Raw genomic sequence first — 22013 nt, forward strand, 5'->3', positions numbered from 1 at the left:
TATCCATTGATTAGGAGAGTCATGTTCACAGAACATTAACACCAGACGTCTGGAAAATGTCACAGGAATCCACATTTTAAATAATTGATTCCTCTCCTCATTAGTTAAATTAAACTTATCACCAAAGCTCTCAAATATCTCGGAATTTCTACAGACATGGATTTTTGGAATGATTTTTTATCATTTTAACAAATTTTTCCAAACTTTAATGTGTAGCTTTTAAGTTTTCTTCTAATTTTAATGGTCTTTGTACATAAGCTCCTCCTACATTACTTAAGTCAATTATCATGTCTCCTACATCACTTATTATGTCAGTTTCTCGTTCATCCGTTCCCATGTCAGTCTCTTTGTCAATAGACACAAGGTCACCTTCAGTAGCTGTCATCTTGTTCAATTTCCACATTACAGTCAGAATCAGTAACATCATTAGTATCCTCTGACACTATTACACAGTCATGCTTAGACTTTTCTGACACTATTACACAGTCATGCTTAGACTTTTCTGACACTATTACAGTCATGCTTAGACTTTTCTGACACAAGTTTGTGAAATACGTCAATGAATTGTAAAATATTTTTCAACTTCTTTGTCTCTATAAAAGGACACCAGCTTAGAATCTATTTTTAAATTCTCCATTTCACATTCTGCGCATAAGCTAAGCCACAAAAACGTCTAAGTCAGTCTCGTCAGTAGCCTTAAATTTTAGTTTACTTTGCTTAGAAAAGAAGAAATAATATCCATATTTTTCCTTAACTTCAGATTTCTCAGATTCTCCTTAACACTGGGGTTTGGTCATCAGTGTACGTCTGATCCTTGTAGTACTTCTGGTGCCTGTCAATCCATCTTGAGAATATATCAGTCCTCAATCTTCTGTAGGTTCTTTCTGATTCTTGTGACAAAGTTAGTGGATTTCCCGACACTTGAACAACAGGTGTTCAGCAAAAGCTTTCCTCCTCTCCCCCACCTTGTTCAAGGAGAAGGAAGCCACTTAAAAGCACAAAAAAATCAGGAATGAGGGCTCGCCAAAATGTTAAATATACTTATTTTCATATATTTATATATAGATAGTACTGTTTATCAGATGCGATTGTTCAAAGAATATATTTTTTATTTTTGGGTTGTCCATTAAAAATAATAATTCCAGCAGTTACATAAAATAGGTGAAATAGTTACAAAATGATTTTCCATTTGTCCATAATTAGCCTATTAGTTGAGATTCACCCATCTTTTCCTGGGATCCTGAATGGTAGGTTGCGTCTGTCTGTGTCCAGCACGTGTGTCAGGGCCTACATGTCAGCTGCCTCTTCAGCTCTTAGATCCTAGCACTGAGCCATGTAATGTAGAATGGAAAAGAGACCCCGAGCCTCCCACCCTGTATGGGTTATATTGGCCCCTCACAGCACCTGTTCTTCTGCTTATGGCACTAACTTACACTGAGCTAAAAAGACAAGAATAGCCTGAATGTCTTGTCAGCAAAACCTAGCTCGAGGCTGATCTATATAGAATTCAGATTAAAAAATGAATATCCATAATTCATATTTAACAGTAATATAGCACACCTAGAAGTGTATAGGATTATAATGTTTATTACAATATTATGGTTATATAAGAAATTTCAAGAATGTGGAATGTTAATTGTAAGATATAGTGACTGCAAGTTATCAGACGGTAATGGGCAAGCTGAAAGGATATATAGGAGAGATGCATGTATGTCATCCCTATGGTATGTTATTTTATTACTGTATGTACTGGTTTCTTGGTTTGTAGAAAAAATCTAATAAAAAAATAACTATAAAAATTTATTGGATTAAAAAAAAAAAGATTAGGAAAAAGGCTTCTCCCCTGTGTGAGTTCTCATGTGTCTATCCAAAGCTGATTTCTGGTTAAAACCTTTCCCACATTCTGAACACGAAAAAGGCTTCTCCCCTGTGTGGGTTCTCTGGTGCTTAATCAAAGCTGATTTATGGTTAAAACATTTCCCACATTCTGAACACGAAAAAGGCTTCTCCCCTGTGTGAGTTCTCTGGTGACTAACAAAATCTGATTTATGGTTAAAACATTTCCCACATTCTGAACACGAAAAAGGCTTCTCCCCTGTGTGGGTTCTCTGGTGCTTAATCAAAGCTGATTTCTGGTTAAAACATTTGCCACATTCTGAACATGAAAAAGGCTTCTCTCCTGTGTGAGTTCTCTGGTGATCAACCAAAGTGGATTTCCGGTTAAAACATTTCCCACATTCTGAACATGAAAAAGGCTTCTCCCCTGTGTGGGTTCTCTGGTGCTTAATCAAATCTGATTTCTGGTTAAAACATTTGCCACATTCTGAACATGAAAAAGGCTTCTCTCCTGTGTGAGTTCTCTGGTGTCTAACAAAAGCTGATTTCCAGTTAAAACATTTCCCACATTCTGAACGTGAAAAAGGCTTCTCCCCCGTGTGAGTTCTCTTGTGGATATTAAGAAGTGATTTCCGGTTAAAACATTTCCCACATTCTGAACATGAAAAACGCTTCTCCGCTGTGTGAGTTCGCTGGTGCGCAACAAAATCTGATTTCTGGTTAAAACTTCTGCCACATTTGGAACAAAGCAATCTATTGTCTGCTGTGTGTATTTTTTGATGCTTAAGAATAGATTTTTCGAGGGTAAAACTATTTCCATTTTCTGAACGTGAAAATGACCTCTTTCCTTTAGGAGCAGTTCGTTTTTTAATGCTTATTTTTTTATTTTGATTTTTTTCCTTCATAGTCGGTAATGAATCAGAAGACAGGACCTGTTCCATAGGCTTAGATGATAGATCTTTGCTTTGAAGGGATGATGGTATATCCGGAGAAATGGCATTCACTTCAATTGTATCCTGTAAGATCTCAAGATCATTCAATTTAAAAATCTCCTGTCCCTCCGATCTCCTGGTACAGTCATCTGCCAAGAAAAAAAACAATTAATAATTTTGAATGAAATATCCTTGAATTTATATTTTTGAACATTTCTACTTAAATGTCTGTAGAAATGGCAAGTTATTGACAGAATGACAGTGAAACGTGAAAACCTCACAGGATGAACCAGTAGAGCATGGTGTTGAACTGTTTGTTCATTCTGTCTCCAAAATATGGAATAAGAAGCCACTAAACAATGTTATGTAGACAAAAATAATATCAATAAAAACGTCTTCTCATCCATAAACCAATGCAGCAAAATCCGGTCTCCCAAAGTCAAATCTCCCCCTTCCTTCTAAGCCTTGAAGTGTGCCTAAACAATATTTAGCAACCATGTATTTGGCATTACTATAGTGAGAAGAACCCACTTAATCTACAGTGTGTGTCTCCTGAAGCACAATCTGGGCACTATGTGTTGGGTAATAAAATGGCAAATGCGTAATTTTCACTCTCCAACATCCACTGCGTGCTAATTTCTGGAAAGTGATTGTGGAGTCAAAATATTCACTGCACCAATAGTTAATTCACTGAGGGTTATAATTTTCAAAATGAAGTTACTTTATGGTGATTTCTACTGCTCTGGTTTTCTGTCATTTTATTATATTAAGGCATCTGTAAATGGTGTGTCCCATCTCCTCTGGTGATAAATGGATTATATAGCACCAAGCCTGTTCGTGGTGGTCATCTTTTGAACTGCCAGGTGACCATACAGTTCATACAGTGCCCCCAATACATTGTGTCTGGGAACTATTCCAGCAAGATCTGCATTCCTAATAGCTAAATGTCGCTCCTTCCCTTCTTAACCTGCCATGTGCCCAGACAGTAGTGTACAGCTGTATATAGGGTATTGTCAAATTCAAGAGAAGTTGGAAAATAATTTGTAAGGTCCATTTGTTTCCTATTATCCTTTGTGAAGAATTCCAAAGTTATCTCCACATAAAGTGACACATGTCAGATTTGAAAATGGAGCCTGACTAGAAACATAAAACTGGCTGCAGGAAGAGGTTAAATCAGAGGATCACTGAAGTCAAAAACTGTGACTATAGACAATAACACATCTACTGAAATGATCAAACTCAACAGTCTCCATCAGTTAAAAACGAGTAACTAGTGGTGAAACCTCTCTGGGGTAATTAAGAGTATGGGGCTCGGTGGCTCTTAGCAATCTAAACTATCGTAAGGGACAATATTTTCTGTCAGATGAGTTTCAAGAAGAAATATTAGACATTTAAAGAGAACTTTTCATAATAGTGCAGAGCTGAGGTGTCTTAAATTTAGACCTCGGGCATTGGGAAGACATAATGGAGACCTTCTTTTAAAGACAACGAGGGAGTTACAGAGTCACATAAGTGAGTCAGGCCGATTCCACTACACTCAAACTATCATACAAAATGAACCTGTAAAAAAAGACAGAATAAAAGATATGTTACATCCCCAACAACAATATATGTATCAGGGGAGAACTACAACACTAAACCGGAATTGCAGTCATTTATGGTGGACCATTGGAGCTACTATGAGTCCTGATGAGAAGAGTAGAGAAAGTATTGGTGCTCCTGTCAGGCAAAATGTATTTTTGGTCATAGTTTTAAAAAATGAGAGCTGTCTCAAATCTCCACCCCCCCTGTCCATTTGTAAGAGTTTTACATAGAAGTCACTGTTGCTTTTCCCCCAAACCTCAGGAATTTTTAAGAGCGTCATAAAGCCTCAGCTCAGAAAAAGCACTGGTATACCCTGGATTTTTCCCTCCAATCCTATTGTTTAGCTGTACAAACGTTTAATGTCGATTTTAATAATGCACATGACTGTCACAAACACAGGGACCACATTTTTGAGATCGTCAACTTGGAGACTATCTCAACTAGGAGACCACCGGAAGCCCTGGAAATGGGTTCTGAGCTTCTGAGCATCATAGAGATTTCATATTTGATATCCATCTTCATGAAAAGTGTTGAGGGCAAACATGATGTCTCCATCTTGGATGTGGGACCCCCCCACACCAAGATATGAAATCTGAAGGAGTTTTAGGTCTTCTGCAGCTGGGTGGGTTCACAAAGCCGAGCCCCCGTGTGAGGTAAGCACCATGGGTGTCTCCTAATGTTTTGGCCCCTTTACTAAAAACCAGAACGGCCATTTTTTAAGTCATTCTTGCCCCGGGACGTCAGATGCATGCACACCACGCTGCGTGGAAGAATCGCATCTAATTTCCGGGGACCCGTCCCCCCCACAGAATCTGAGACCATCACCACGTGGCACAGGTTTTGCTATTACTTATCCCTTTTATTTTAATAACTGTTTATGCATATATGTACATTGTCTCTTTTATAATATCTTTTGTAAATACTGCCCACTTTCGGGAGTAAATCATTATTATTTACCAGCTTCGTTCTTCTTGTCCTATGTCGAGCACCCGCTAATTCACGTTACCTAATGGGTACCCGATCCACCTGTTAAGCGATTGGTGGTGGCAGTATACCAGTATTTATGTGATAATGTGGTTTGAGGGTGGCTGGTCGGAGGTATATATACATTCCTGGAAGGAACTGGTGGTATATATATATACGTCCTGTTACATCACGTGCCGCAATAGTCGACATAAATTAGAGCAGCTGCGCCCGTGCTTATCCTCGGTCAATACCGTGTTTGATCAGCAGGATAAGGGGGCACCAGAGAGCTGCAAGGTCTGACCAATTGGTGTTTTCGTGACAGCTCCCCATTTCAGGAGAGATTGTGCAGTAATCTGAATTCCTTAGGATTGAAAACATAATGGAATTTATGATGTGGAGTGAATCCATGAAACCAGGGCTCGAGCCATGCCAACACATCTTCTGCAGGCGTGAATATATGTATATTACAGCCTTCAGCCAAGCACAGCTTAGAGATATATCATGGCACAGGTGTAATGTTTTTATGTAGTTTATCACGATCCTGTTTGAAGTTAATTGGTTTGAAAAGTCAAGATAAAGGGAAACTCTGTTGTTATTGTACAGAAATTCACACTTGGCCTCAATGCACATTTAATGTTGATCATAAAAGCGAAGTTTGTCCAGAAAGACTGGACCTGGTCTTGTAGGAACCATATGAGCACATTCAGCAGCACAGAAGGGAGAGAAGGTAGATTCATCCAATAAGATATCAGGGATCTAGGAAGCCAACACCATCATTACCCTCCGCTTTCTCTTACAGGCCCAGCATAATATTTTTCTTCAAGTGATTTTCTAACGTGTCAGCACATTCTACGTACGCGGTCATTTGGCTTTGTTACAGATCTGGGCAGGTAACGGACAGAGTCTCCTAATCCCAGGAGGTAGGTGGATCCTCCAGGTTGTAAGTTCTCTAGAAAAGGTCTTTCCCAATTCACAAAGTAATTTGAACATTTTCGGATGGAGGAGAATGTTATGCTCTAGCGGCAAAATGGTGATCACACGATTGTGATACTACCAGACTGCACTACCAATAGAGCAGCCACAGCTGGTGACTGAGAAGACTCTGTGACTTCTCTGCATTTAGTGGTTACTACTCACCTGGATGGTTATCTGTAGGAATCTCCTCTTTACACCGCTCATCACCCCTCACATATGTCTCTGTAGTATTAATATGGGTCAGATCTTCACCCTGAAACAAATATTGTAAAAGTCACAGACAGATGGAGAAGTCCCATCTATGATCAGCTTTAATCCTGCCATCTCAACCGTTCTCATTATAAAACATATAATCCTGGTGGATAAAACAAGACTGAGCACAAGACCTTCACAGCCGTCTACACATCATAGGGGAGATCTCATGACACCTTCTCTCCATCTACCTGATGATCCTGAGGAACATTGGGGTCTTCCTGTTTACAGTCTTGTGAAAGAAGAGGATGGGGACATCTCTCTGGTGTTGTCCTCTTACTGGATCGATCTGGAGGAAACACATACAGGGACTGAATTCATCCTTTATATACAGATAATTATAGGCCATGTGTATTTAGTCCTGTTTATTACCTGGCGATGTGAGGCACTGGGGAACCTCCATCATGACGTCCTTGTACAGATCTTTGTGTCCTTCTAAATACTCCCACTCCTCCATGGAGAAATAGACAGCGACATTCTGACACCTTATAGGAACCTGACACATACAATGATACCGTCACCCCCCCGATCCCTTCATAGCATTACTGTATAATGTCCCAGAATTCCCAGCAGTGTCACCTCTCCAGTCAGCAGCTCAATCATCTTGTAGGTGAGTTCTAGGATCTTCTGGTCATTGATGTCCTCATGCATCAGGGTGTAAGGTGGAGGCCCTGTGATTGGGCTCAGGGGTCTTCCCCATCCCTCAGACACAGGGTCCTGACAGCGCTCACTAGAGGTCTTCACTACTATGTAATCCTGGTAATGGAGAAACTCATTAATAAATCTCACTACAGACATTTCCAGAGTCCTCACCTGTCCAGTTCTGTCCATCTGTTATTCCCATAGATAAGAATGATGTAATGTGACGTCATCAGAATCTCTCACCTCTCCAGTAAGACGGAAGAGGATGTCTAGGGTGAGGTGTAATATCCTCTCCGCCATCTTGTCTCTGTCCATATCCATCTTTGATGGGTAAATCAGGAAAATTCTCTTATCTAGAAGATCTTCACTGAGAGGATCCGATATTGTAGAAACCTGAATAAGAAGATGAGACAATGTAACATAAAAATCCTGTGTAATAATACAATTACTGGAGATAATAAGGGAAACATATGAGGAGATTTATTATTTTACAGTATTCAGTTTTCTTCTTCACATCTACTAATAAAACCTACTGTATATATTTTATGCCACAGAAAACAAGCAGTTTCTTCCTCTCCAGTTGAATATGTTTCTCATAGACTCATCTTCCATAACACTAATTGTCGTCTCATTTACCGACACTGGAATCAGCATTAGTAATACTGCAGGAGATATTCATTACACGTGACATGAGAAATAATTACTTCATGGTGAGGACGACATCTTCATTTCTACTACAGCTCTAGAAACATTTTTGGCCAAAGTCTGTCACTGACTACATCACCACCAGCCGTCTATATGAATGTTTCCCGTCTTCCCCGGGCTCCACCATGTTGGATCTCATCACTGATTCACACACAGAAGTTTGAGGCTTTTATAAAAGCTTTTTTGTTTGCACAAACACCGCAGACAGAAATTATTTGATACCAAAGTCTCCATATACAGTTTTTTATGGGGTTTATTTATGGCCTTAGGCTTTCCTATATTACAAGAAATACACCAGAAAAAAAATCAGATATTAAAATGTTTCAAAAGAAAACTGGCACCAACAATTCTTGTAAAAAGAAAGAAACTTGCAAAACGTATTAGGCCCATTGTTATTTCTTAAGAAGTTAAACATTTGTTTTTTTAAAAAAATAACTCTTTTGGGCACCAGAACATAGATGTACACCGCAGGGATGGCACAAGTGCGGCTGCAACAGAAACCTTGGCAGTTTAACCACTTGCTGCTGTCAAAAGGAAACATGGCATCTATGAAGGTTTGGCTCAATTCCCCTCCTCACCCAAGTACTCAATAGTAATAAGTTACCTTTTAACACCCCCAAACACATTAGACTAAAGTTGCATTAAAGCACTGATTTCAGTGGGGTTTAGTCGACTATACAATGTATTTGGGGCCTACCGACATATAATGTCAGGGCAGAGAAGGATCTGGCATCCTGAATTTCAGAGGCTATTCCGTTTGTTCTTCCTGTAGATAATCCTCCGCTATAGGAGTCCGGAGGTGACTCTCTCATACAGACCACAGGAAAGATGGAATATTTGTGTGTATGGGGGAGTCGGGAGAGATAGCCGTCTGCCAAATGACCATTTAGGCAACACTTATCTCATGTGTATGGAGTCGTTAGTATTACACAAACAGGCAGGGATAATACACGGCACTACAGTAGTACAGTGCATCACTGAGCAATCAGAGTCTTGCATGTTGTATGATCGCACTAATCAGTGTTGTTTAAAAAAAGGTTTAAAGTGAAAAAAATATTACAGTTTTATCAACAAGAAATATCAGTCACTATAGTGAAAACAGATTCACTGCGCAATGTTAGGTAAGTCACGTCCACAACAACAATAGCTATAAGTGGACCCCCCAACCTCAAAAGGAAGTAAATATGTATATAGAGAACTCATATCTCCTGATTCTGCAAATCTGGACCAGATGATGTGGAGATGAATGAGGAAGAACAATGTCCAGGGGTACGTGCCCACGATCAGGAATAGCAGAGTTTTGGATGCAGCTCACCTGTGCTGCGTATAAAACGCTACATTCCACATTACAAGCACAGTAGATGGGATTTATAGAAATCCCATGCCCAAGGTGCTTCTATTTGACGTTGCGTAAACTCACCGGTGGTGCGGGTTTACGAGCCACAGCATGTTAATTTCTGTTGTGGAGACACTAGTCTCCGCAAACAGAAATTTCCACAATAGAAAGTATTAGATGTGGTAAATCCGCATTGTTCAATGAACACATGCAGATTTAACTGCGTGATTGAATGCAACGTATTAATGCATAATGCAGAAGAAGCAGTCCGGAACTTTCTGGTTACATGTAGCAGTATATAACTTTTGTTACAAGCCACAACAGTCCAGCAAACCATTATGGGAAGGCCCATCATCCCTTGTGTCACTACGGCCCCTGAGAGCTACTCTATGCTCCCAGTTGATTTGTCAGGACCTCACTGGCTGAGGTCCATCGGTACAACTTCTCAGTAGTACTCTCTATGTTCATTCGATGACTGGCTTCCTCAGGGGGCTGGGGTTATAATTAGTGTTGAGCATTCCGATACTGAAATATCGGGTATCGGCCAATATTCGCGGTATCGGAATTCCGATACTTTTGCAATATCGTATACCGGAATCGGAAGTTCCCATAATGCAATGAGCCATTTTCATTTTATTCAGCCAATGAGGATCCTAAGAAGTGTGGGCACATCCTGTTAGGCATGTAGGCATCTTAACTAATGGCATGGCTGTGATTGGCTGCTGAAATGATGTCATGATGCACTATAAAAGCCGCCGCCGCCATTTTGAGCTCACTCTGCTGTGAATTCAGTTAGGGATAGGACGCTGTTGTTCTGAGGGACAGTTTTAGCTACCTATTTGGTCTATTCTGCTTTACCCAAGCTACTTTATAAATCGCTGTGCCTTGCAGCGCTAGTGCACAGTTCTCTGTGCTGTTCACCGCTGTCTGCAAGGTCTGTGTGTGTGAGTGCAGCTCACCCTGTAGTGTGTGCTTCAACCACGTCTGGTTGTAGTGCACTCAGTGTGTGTCACTGCCTCATACATTGTCCTTTTTTGCCAATTCATAATTTTTCCTGATATCTCCCATTAGTGTGGTGGTTCCATCCGTATTCAGCTAAATTGGTTCCAAACACACTATATAGGAGAAGATAGAGGAGCCTTTCTGCAGCATTGTGCCCTGCAGCCCCAGCCAGATTAGTATTAGCCTATTTTTTGTAGCCTCATCTATTGCATTGTAGGTTACCTTCCTACATTGTAATAGCTACAAAAAGTTTGTGATACTATCGGTATTACATCTTTGGGCACATCCAGTGTCTTTTTGTGACAAAAAAAAACCTAAATAAAGTTCACCAAACACTCCACTTTACAGTTGTGTAGGCCACATTAGCTCTTATTAAAGTCTAGTTCACACTTTATAAAATTAGTGTTTCTTATACCTGTTAGCAGCTGTTCAGGAATAAGCACACTAAGCCCTTAGTACTTTTCTGCCTATCTTTATCTGTCTACCAAGATGAAGAAGGCAGGGAGTAAGGCATGTGGTCGTGGGCATGGAGTTTCTGCAGGGAGAGGACGTGAGGATTCTGTGCCTGCAGGGAGAGGACGTGGGGATTCTGTACCTGCTGCGGGCACCAGTGACTCAGCATCCCCCAGTTTTACCAGGGAACAGTCCTTTATGCGCAGCTTTGTAGGAGCTAGCCGAACCCCACTGGAGGACCAAATTGAAGCCGTTGTCGGATGGATGGCAGCTAACGCATCGACTTCAATTAGTTCCAGATCCTCTCAGGTCCTGAGCACTGAAGAGCACCCATCTGTCTCTTCACCACCTGCCAAATTGTCCAGGCAGTCAGAGAGCCCTGGACAGGAGCCATCTCTACTTCTGTTCTCTGAATCTCTTGGCTTGTAAAGAGGGAGCCAGCCAAGCAGAATTCGAGAATTTGAAGAAGAGGTAGCATGCAGTGATGTGCAACCGTTTTGTCTCTCTGAATCTGAAGAGGCGGGTGGGCCAGTGCCTATGGTCAGCAGCACACCTCAGTACGCATCTGATGATGAGACTCAGGTGCCACTTTCTGGTGCGTACTGTGCTGTCGAGACTACCCAGGAGAAGCAGTTGTTTGAAAAGGGTGGTGTAGATCAGAGGTCCCCAACCGCCGGTCCGCGGACCAGGACCGGGCCGTTGGGGTTTTTCAGCCGGTCCGCGGGGAGAGGGGGCCCCTCCAGCCTCCAGCAGGGCCGCCATCAGGGCATGACTGCCCTGACTCCAGTATGGGGCCCGGCCGGTAGGAGCCCCCTCGGAGCCCCCCTCTTGTGCGTCTCTCTCCTCATGGGGCCCCCGGCCGCATGCTAAGCGCCGGGTCCGGGACATCTTAGCGCTGCGCTGCTGCGGCAGCACCTTCATGATTCCCCTGACTTCCGGTCATGTGACGGCGCCGTCACATGGCCGGAAGTCAGGAGAACCTGGTGTCAGCGATTTGGACGAGCGCCAGGATTCTGCAGGGATCGCATGGGGGTAAGTATAACAAGTTTTATTTTTTTTTAAATACAATTAACTAGGAGTGGGGGGAATGGGAGATGCACATGTGGTGGAGGGGAGAGATGAGAGATGCACATGGGGGGAGGGGAGAGATGAGAGATGCACATGGGGGGAGGGGAGAGATGAGAGACGCACATGGGGGGAGGGGAGAGATGAGAGATGCACATGGGGGGAGGGGAGAGATGAGAGATGCACATGGGAGGGAGGGGAGAGATGAGAGATGCACGGGGGGGATGAGAGATGCACGGGGGGGATGAGAGATGCACGGGGGGGATGAGAGATGCACGGGGGGGATGAGAGATGCACGGGGGGGATGAGAGATGCACGGGGGGGATGAGAGATGCACGGGGGTGGATGAGAGATGCACGGGGGGTGGATGAGAGATGCACGGGGGGTGGATGAGAGATGCACGGGGGGGATGAGAGATGCACGGGGGGGTGAGAGATGCACGGGGGGGGATGAGAGATGCACGGAGGGGATGAGAGATGCACGGGGGGTGGATGAGAGATGCACGGGGGGTGGATGAGAGATGCACGGGGGGTGGATGAGAGATGCACGGGGGGTGGATGAGAGATGCACGGAGGGGGATGAGAGATGCACGGAGGGGGATGAGAGATGCACGGGGGTGAGCTGCACATGGGGGGGTGAGAGATGCACATGGGGGGGTTATGTTTACATAACTTTGTTGCCTTATGAAGGGCGGGGGGGGCCCCCAAAAATTTCTTGCACAGGGGCCCACTACAGTCTGTGTCCGCCCCTGGGATGAAGTAAATGCAGCTGAACAGCAGCTGTCAGGACAGCTGCCCTGTCCTGCTGCAGGGCGTGATGGGGCCTCAGTGATGCGGCTCCTGGCACAGCACATTATGTGGGGCTCCTGGCGGGGACCTGGTCTACACTATATGATAAGTATGCACTAAACTCCAAATCCCTCCATTACCCCGCCCCCATATGACCAAAGCCCCGCCCACCCCACCCCCTCCTTGCTGGGCCATGGAAAAATGATCTTGCTTCAAGCCGGTCCCTGGTGCAAAAAAGGTTGGGGACCACTGGTGTAGATGATGAGGTCCTTGACCCATCATGGTGTGAGGGACAGGAAGGTGGTGGGAGCAGCTCTGAGGAAGAGATTCCCCGAACAGCCCAAAAAGGAGGGAGAGGGAGGGGGCAGACTTGGTTGCCTGTAGCCTCCACTTAGGCACCCATTAGGAGCATGGCTCTTCCAAAATCCAAAGCGGGCGCTCCCAAGACTTGCAGTGCCTGGTCCTTTTTTGACACAGTTGCAGATGACATTTGCTTTGTCAAATGCAAGCTGTGTAATCAGAAGGTGAAAAGAGGGAAAAGTGTCAGCAACCTCAATACCACAAATATGTGGAAACATGTGCGGACCAAGCACATGGTGGAGTTACAAAAACACACTGAAGACCTAGGCCAACCTACAGCGCCACCTACCACCTCTTCAGCTCGTGTTGTAGCCTCTTCCTCCAGCTCACACACAGCTGGTTCGGCTTCCTCACAGGATCGCCATGGAAGAATCTCTGGCACTGTTGTACAGAGACACAGTGTAATTCCACCCACAGCACCACTTTCCCAGTCATCCTCACACTCCCAGGCCAGTCTACAGCCATCGTTAGCACAGGCATGGGAGAAAAGGCGCTCATACTCGGCAAACCACCCCCGAGCACAGGCTCTGAATGCTGGCATTGCTAAACTACTGGCCCTTGAAATGCTATCATTCAGGCTGGTGGAGACTGACACCTTCCGTAACTTTATGGCATTGGCAGTCCCACAATACAACGTACCCAGCCGCTTTTATTTCAGCAGGCAAGCCGTCCCTGCCCTGCAACATCATGTGGAGGGAGAAATTAAACATGCGCTACAAAATGCCGTCAGTAGCAAGGTCCACCTGACCACCGATGCATGGACCAGTAAGCATGGACAGGGACGATACCTTTCCCTCACTGCCCATTGGGTAAATGTTGTGGAGCCGGGTACAGATCTTGAGAGTGGCGCTGTACGTGTTCTGCCAACTCCAAGGATTGCAGGAATCCAGTCTGTACACATTGACTCCTCCTCATACTCCAGTTCCTCTGAATCAGCGCTGCAGGAGCCATCACGGTCTACCTCCACATCGACCCGTGAACGGTTGGTTACCTGTTATGATGACCGATATGAGCACAGCCGTGGCCAAACGTCAACAGGCCGTATTAAAATTAATTTATTTTGGGAATCGAAGCCACACAGCGCAGGAGCTCTGGAATGCCATCAAGCAGCACAGCGACGTGTGGTTTGTGCCAGCGAATCTCCAGCCAGGCATGGTAGTGTGTGACAATGGCCGAAATCTGGTGGCAGCTCTGGGCCTAGGCAACCTCATTCACATCCCATGTCTGGCACCTGTGCTCAACTTGGTCGTGCAGAGTTTTTTGAGGGACTATCCGGATCTTGATGCACTGCTTCACAAGGTCCGCATAGAGTGCGCTCACTTGCGGCATTCCAGCAACGCAAGATAACGCATTGCAGCTCTGCAGCGCCGATTACGTCTTCCGGAACATTGCATCATATGTGACCTACCCACCAGGTGGAATTCAACGTTACATATGTTGGAGAGGTTGTGTGAGCAGCAGGCAGCAGTAATGGAGTACCAGCTGCAGCAGGCGCAAACAAGTCGCAGTGCGCGCCGTTCACACTTCACCACCACTGGGTGGGCCTCTATGAAGGACATTTGCCACGTTTTGCGTGCCTTCGATTATTCCACGCGGATGGCGAGTGCAGATGATGCACTAGTCAGCATGACTATCCCCCTTATCTGCCTGCTTGAAAAAACACTGCAAGCACTAAGGGACAAGGTTTTGGAAGAGGTGGAGGATGAGGAGTCACAAATGCCATCTGATTCTCTACAGTCTGCGCAACGTGGTTCCTCACAAAGACCTAGGCAGGGGACACTTTGTGAGGAGGATGAGGAGGAGTCAATGGATGAGGAAGACATCTGTCCAGAGGAGGGAGGTACACAATGCTCTAGTAGTCAGTATCTAGAGCGAGGGTGGGGTGATGCAGAGCAGGCAGAGATCATGCCTCAAGCAGGGGACAGCGTTTCTTGGCCAGTTGGCAGTCTGCAGCACATGGTTAATTTCATGCTGCAGTGCCTGAGAAACGACCGCCGCATCGCCCACATTCTCAACACGGCTGATTATTGGGTGTCAACCCTCCTAGATCCTCGCTACCGGGACAACTTACAAAGCCTCATAACACCGTTGAACCGGGAGTACCAAGACGCACTGGTGCATTCCATCATGTTCTCCATTCCAACCGAGAGCAGTGCTGCTAGTGCTTTACAAAGCAGCTCAGTGCGTCGAGGCAGTGGAGGAAGCTCTGCACAAAGAGGGAGCAGAAGCAGCGCCTCAGCACAAGGCAAGACCAGTATGGCCCAAATGTGGCAAAGTTTTGTGTCCCCACCGCCACAAATGTCTACACCATCACAGACGGCTCCAGTCAGCAGGAGGCAACGTTTCCGTCAGATGGTGACAGACTACATGTCTTGCCCTCTCGGTGTACTCCCAGACGGCTCTTCTCCCTTCAAGTTTTGGGTCTGTAAGCTGAATACATGGCCAGAGCTTAGTCAATATGCATTGGAGGTGCTAGCTTGCCTTGCTGCTAGTGTATTATCGGAACGCGTCTTTAGTGCCGCAGGTGGTGTACTAACAGACCGTCGCATGCGACTATCGTCCGATAAAGTTGACCGGCTTACTTTTCTCAAAATGAACAAGGCCTGGATCTCTCATGAATTTGCCAGTCCTCTTCCAGAATAAATAATTGGTTGGCAACAGTATCCAGGTCTCCTGTTGTGTTCATGTTTCTACCACCTGAACTGTAATCCCTGAGCTCCAACACCGCCAGTTGGCGCTCAGAAGTGCCGTCTGCACAGTCAACACTTGCTGCCGTGTTATTGGGGTTCAGTAACGTCAGCTGTTCCCCTGCTGTGCGGACGGCAATTTCTCCTGCTTTGTCCACATCCACTGTACTACTGATTTAAAACTTGCTCCAATTACACCTCTCGCTCCTCTGTTTTTAGTATTTACCCTGGGCTCCAATACCGCTAGTTGCTGCTCAGAAGTGCCGTCTGCACAGTCAACACTTGCTCCAGTGTTATTGGGGTTCAGTAACGTCAGCTGATCCCCAGCTGTGTGTCTGGCAAATTCTCCTGCTTTGTCCGCATCCACTGTACTACTGATTTAAAACTTGCTCCAATTACACCTCTGGCTTCTCTGTTTTTAGTATTTCCCCTGGGCTCCAATACCGCTAGTTGCTGCTCAGAAGTGCCGTCTGCACAGTCAACGCTTGCTCCAGTGTTATTGGGGTTCAGTAACGTCAGCTGATCCCCAGCTGTGTGTCCGGCAAATTCTCCTGCTTTGTCCACATCCACTGTACTACTGATTTAAAACTTGCTCCAATTACACCTCTGGCTCCTCTGTTTCTAGTATTTACCCTGGGCTCCAATACCGCTAGTTACTGCTCAGAAGTGCCGTCTGCACAGTCAACGCTTGCTCCAGTGTTATTGGGGTTCAGTAACGTCAGCTGATCCCTAGCTGTGTGTCCGGCAATTTCTCCTGCTCTGTCCACATTCACACTACTACAGATTTTAAAGTTGCTCCAATTACGCCTCTGGCTCCACTCTGTTTTTAGTATTTACCCTGGTTTCCAGCACCGCCAGCTGTTTCCCAGCAGTGTCTTCGGCACGGGTACTCCCTCCTGCCCAGCCTGGTTCCAGCAATCCAGCTGTTTCTGGGTAGTGTCAACGTCACTTTGCCTCCAATGCGTTGTCCTGTCGTGTTGCGGTCGGGTTAGCCGACTCTATGGTGCCTGCAGTTTAGGTGACTCCTATGTGGGCTGCGGGATCTGGCAATGAAGGCTGGTTCCATAGTGCCAATAGGACAAGCACCCCCTGTAGGACTGTGGGTTTTGGTAACTGCGGCCAGCTCGCGGCCTTGAAACTTTTTTTTACATGGGTACCTTCTGCTACTCATCCGGGTTCCAGTACCGTCAGCTGGTTCTCGGCAGTGCCTTTGGCTTAGGTGCCTCCTTCTCGGTATCCAAGTTTCACCAACGTCTGCTGGTCCTTGGTAGTGCTTTCTGGCACAGGTACCTCCTGCTTAGTAACCGAGTTCCAGTACCGTCAGCTGGTCTTCAGAAGTTCCATTGGCTCTTGTACCTTCTGCTACCCATCCGGGTTCCAGTACCGTCAGCTGGTCCTCGTTAGTTCCATTTGCTTTGGTACCTTCTACTACCCATCCGGGTTCCAGTACCGTCAGGTGGTTCTCGGCAGTGCCTTTGGCTTAGGTGCCTCCTTCTCGGTATCCAAGTTCCACCAACGTCTGCTGGTCCTTGGTAGTGCTTTCTGGCACAAGTACCTCCGGCTTAGTAACCGAGTTCCAGTACCGTCAGCTGGTCTTCGGTAGTTCCATTGGCTCTTGTACCTTCTGCTACCCATCCGGGTTCCAGTACCGTCAGCTGGTCCTCGTTAGTTCCATTTGCTCTTGTAACTTCTACTACCCATCCGGGTTCCAGTACCGTCAGCTGGTCCTCGGTAGTTCTTCAGCCTTCTTGTACCTTCTGCTACATTTCCAAGTTCAAGCTTTTTGAAATTGTTCTTGGTAATCACTCTGGATCTCCCTGACGAGGACCCTGAAGACCTCCCCGAAGAAGATGAGGACCCCGAAGACGAGGACCCCGAAGACGAGGACCCTGAAGACGAGGACCCTGAAGACCAACCCGAAGAAGACGAGGACCCCGAAGACGAGGACCCCGAAGACGAGGACCCCGAAGACGAGGACCCCGAAGAAGACGACCCTGAACACGAAGACCCTGAAGACCACCCCGAAGAAGACGACCCTGAAGACGAGGACCCCGAAGACGACGACCCTGAAGACTACCCCGAAGAAGACCAAGAAGATGACCCTGAAGAAGTTGAACAAGAGGACAAAGAAGAAGAAGACAACCACCAAGATACAGAAGAACAAGAGACAGAAAACCAAGAAGCAGAAGTACAAGAAGCTGCAGAACAAAAAGCGGAAGAACATTAAGCATAAGACTAAAAATCAGAGGAAAAGATAATATCGAAATTATAAGCAGAAGATGACTAAGCAGTGTATGGGGGTGAGTCCGTTCCTCCTCGTGGTGCCCCTGGAAAAGACCTGCTGCTGCAGGCCAAACTGAACGCGGACAAATCCTGTTGTAAATCTTTTGTGACAAGCAGAACAAAAGGTGTAATGTTCAAACTTTTATAGATAACTACAGGAATGCCTGTCGCAAATAAGAATATGATGAAGATGAAGAAGTAGAATATGAAGAAGAATAATAGTTGAATATGAAGAATGTAAAAAAAAAGAATAATAAAAAGAAGGTGAAGAAGAAGATGAAGAAGGTGAAGAAGAAGTTGATGAAAAAGATGCTGATGCTGAGGATGATGAAGGAGAAAGTGTGGGAGAAGTAAAAAAGAAGGTGAAGAGCATGGAAGTAGTGAAACATAAATATCTGACAAAATATAAAAATACTTAACATAGTCAATATTTCCGTAACTCAGAACGTCTTAAAAAAAAATATTAATTCCTGCTATTCCATTTGATTGGGCTAAACCTCTATGCCTTTATTGTCTCCCCCCCCCAATACATTCTACATTATTCTTAGTTGTTTTCCTTCATGTAGAATTAACCTACAAGGAAAGAAAGGGTTTATTTTCATTCCGATATTTGTGTCCCATTGACTTGCATTGGTTTCCGGTATCGGAATCGGCGATATCCGATACTTTTTGGGTATCGGTCCGATCCAATCCGATCCGATATTTCCCGATATCGGAAGGTATCGCACAACACTAGTTATAATGCAATAAAAAATGGAGTCACTTACCTTTTAAAGCCTTTGCTTTAGCACCATAGGTCCAATAGGTACCAATAAATTGGCCACTTCTATGTCCAAAATCTTAACAGCTTCTTGCTCTTTCTTCCTGCAGTCATAGTGGAGATAATATGGCGAAATTTTAAATTGATATACCACTTTTAAAGATAATTAATGTTTTATTGCTTTTAATCCTTTAATTAGGGTTTATTTACCCCTACGGTAATTTGGTCATACGTAAATATCTCATAGGTCCTGGGTTTATTAGCATCTGCAACAAAAATGGGGCTAAGTAAGTATTTATTAATTAGCCATGGGGTAGATAGTACCATTTTGTGTATGTAGGAGGCAGTACTGTGGGAAAATTTTACTGTGTGTGGGGAGGTGGCAGTACTGTGGGAACATTACACTGTTAGTGGGGGATGGCAGTCCTCTGGAAACATTATAATGTGCATGGAAGGATGGTGGTATTGTGGGAACATTAAACTTTGTGCTAGGGGAATGCTAGTACTGTGGGAACATTATACTGTGTGTGGTGGGAATGGTGGTACAGTGGGAATATTATAATGTGTGTGAGGGATGGTGGTACAGTGGAAACATTATACTGTGTGTGCGGAGGATGGTGGAACTGTTGAAATATTATCTTTTGTATGAGAGATGGCAGTACTGTAGGAACATTATACTGTGTGAGGGGCATCATACATACTGCATAAGAAGTGTAAGATTGTGCGCCATAAAAAGAGAAAATCCTCAGTGTTGTGCAGCATTTGTAGAAGAAGACTGCCATCTGTCGTCCAAGCGGAACCCTCCAGAACCAATTGGAAGAGATCGAGTTTCAGGAAGGAGTCTAGATGGTTCACCAGGTAAGGTGACTTTGATGATCCAGTTTCTTGACATAAAAGGCCAGCTCCCCAAAATGGTAGCAGATTTGTTGCCAAGCAAAGAATCGAGCACGATATGTGCAGGGGAATCTGAAGCCGAGGAACCAGGCCGTGGTAAAACCCAAGGCAGCGCGTTGTGGTGCGCCGGGTAGCAGAACCCGGCCGTGCCAGATGAGTCCCAGAATCCAGTCTATGCTAGCTGAAGCCCAAGAACCAGACCTGCGCCGGTCAAGAGCCGAAGTCGCAGCTACGCCAGTCAAGGCCAGAGAACTAGACCCCAGTAATTCGGGTATGCCCACAGATGGATAAGCACCGAAGATCCGCGAAGAGATTCCTCTCGGGAGTATACGGCTACAGTGAAGAGTGGGAGGCGCAAGAGAGCCAGGCTGCTGCTTCCAGCACTGACGTATGCTACAGGGGTTGGTCCAGGCTACTACAACAAGCAGGGCAAGGCTGGTTGAAGTGATGGCGGCCCAGCGAGCCTTGATAAACTTTGTCAGGAGGACTTGCATCCTATGGGGAAGAACCGGAAACCCCCGCTGGGAAAATATTATATACAGTGGGTACAGAAAGTATTCAGACCCCTTTAAATTTTTCACTCTTTGTTTCATTGCAGCTATTTGGTAAATTCTAAAAAGTTTATTTTTTTTCTCATTAAAGTACACTCTTCACCCCATCTTGACTGAAAAAAAAAACCAAAAATGTAGAAATTTTTGCAAATTTATTAAAAAAGAAAAACTGAAATATGACATGGTCATAAGTATTCAGACCCTTTGCTCAGAAAATCATATTTAAGTCACATGCTGTCCATTTCCTTGTGATCCTCCTTGAGATGGTTCTACTCCTTCATTGGAGTCCAGCAGTGTTTAATTAAACTGATAGGACTTGATTTGGAAAGGCACACACCTGTCTATATAAGACCTCACAGTGCATGTCAGACCAAATGAGAATCATGAGCTCAAAGGAACTGCCCAAGGAGCTCAGAGACAGAATTGTGGCAAGGCACAGACCTGGCCAAGGTTACAAAAGAATTTATGCAATACTCAAGGTTCCTAAGAGCACAGTGGCCTCCATATTCCTTAAATGGAAGAAGTTTGGGACCACCAGAAGTCTTCCTAGACCTTGCCATCCAGCCAAACTGAGCCTTGGTGAGAGAGGTAAAGAAGAACCCCAAGATCACTGTGCTGAGTTCCAGAGATGCAGTAGGGAGATGGGAAAAAGTTCCACAAAGTCTATCAATGCAGCCCTCCACCAGTCGGGCCTTTATGGCAGAGTGGCCCGACGGATCCTCTCCTCAGTGTAAGACATATGAAAGCCTGCATAGAGTTTGCTCAAAAACACATGAAGGACTGCCAGACTATGAGAAATAAGATTCTCTGGTCTGAGACTAAGATAGAAATTTTTGGTGATAATTCTAAGGTATGTGTGGAGAAAACCAGGCACTGCTCATCACCTGCCCAATACAATCCCAACAGTGAAACATGGTGGTGGCAGCATCATGCTATGGGGGTGTTTTTCAGCTGCAGGGATAGGATAAATGGTTGCAATTGAAGGAAACATGAATGCGGCCAAATACAGAGAGATTCTGGATGAAAACCTCTGCCAGAGTGCTCTGGACCTCAGACTTGGCCGAAGGTTCACTTTCCAACAAGACAATGACCCTAAGCACACAGCTAAAACAACAAAGCAGTGGCTTCAGAACAACTCTGCGACCATTCTTGACTGGCCCAGTCAGAGCCCTGACCTAAACCCATTTGAGCATCTCTGGAGAGACCTGAAAATGGCTGTCCACCAACGTTCACCATCCAACCTGACGAAACTGGAGCGGATCTGCAAGGAAGAATGGCAGAGGATCCCCAAATCCAGGTGTGAAAAACTTGTTGCATCAATCCCAAGAAGAGTCAAGGCTGTACTAGCTCAAAAGGGTGCTTCTACTCAATACTGAGAAAAGGGTGTGAATACTTATGACCATGTGATATTTCAGTTTTTCTTTTTTAATAAATTTGCAAAAATTTCTACATTTCTACATTTTTTTCAGTCAAGATGGGGTGCAGAGTGTACTTTACTGAGAAAAAAATGAACGTGTGTGCGTGTGTGTGTAAATATATATATATATTTATTTGTCGGGACCATCACCCTTGTCAATAGCTAAAGTAACATACGGTCAGAGGCTGCGATTACAGTTAGAGGGAGCCGGAGAATTCATTGTATATCTGATATTCTAGATTTCACCTTGTAATCTCCCTGTTCTGCATTATTCACGGTTGCTATAGTTATAACATTTCCCCCATATCAGGGACATAAATAATTATATTTGTTACTCCCACATTGTGTATGTCTGTGCGTTGTATCCAGTCACCTGATTACAGGGGCATAATGGGGGCATTATACTGTGTGGGGGCATCATACATCCTGCATAAGGGGCATAATGGGGGCATTACACTGTGTGGGGGCATCATACATCCTGCATAAGGGGCATAATGGGGGCATTACACTGTGTGGGGGCATCAT

The 22013-nt window shown here is 44.9% G+C and overlaps 1 protein-coding gene across 1 annotated transcript; it reads right to left on the bottom strand.

Moving 5' to 3' along the window:
- Positions 1-1080: 1080 nt before the first annotated feature.
- Positions 1081-18755, bottom strand: LOC141182855 (uncharacterized). Its single transcript, XM_073660982.1, has 7 exons — positions 18634-18755; positions 7431-7580; positions 7125-7301; positions 6918-7041; positions 6737-6834; positions 6456-6546; positions 1081-2917 (listed from the first exon to the last, which is right to left on the bottom strand). Exons 2-7 carry the CDS (start codon positions 7506-7508, stop codon positions 1824-1826), a joined length of 1662 nt encoding a protein of 553 aa, XP_073517083.1. The 5' UTR covers positions 7509-7580; positions 18634-18755; the 3' UTR covers positions 1081-1823.
- Between the last annotated feature and the right edge of the window lie 3258 nt (positions 18756-22013).

The sequence above is a fragment of the Phyllobates terribilis genome, unplaced genomic scaffold (assembly GCF_046119375.1).
Source record: "Phyllobates terribilis strain yellow unplaced genomic scaffold, ASM4611937v1 Scaffold_36__1_contigs__length_13169755, whole genome shotgun sequence".
NCBI lineage: Eukaryota > Metazoa > Chordata > Amphibia > Anura > Dendrobatidae > Phyllobates > Phyllobates terribilis.

Excerpts from the sequence above, each read along its gene's own strand:
- LOC141182855 (XM_073660982.1), bottom strand. The coding sequence starts at position 7,508 with ATGGATATGGACAGAGACAAGATGGCGGAGAGGATATTACACCTCACC. Across the intron at positions 6,835-6,917 it reads CCAGTGCCTCACATCGCCAG|ATCGATCCAGTAAGAGGACA; the intron begins GTAATAAACAGG and ends TGTTTCCTCCAG. Across the intron at positions 6,547-6,736 it reads ATGTTCCTCAGGATCATCAG|GGTGAAGATCTGACCCATAT; the intron begins GTAGATGGAGAG and ends TATTTGTTTCAG.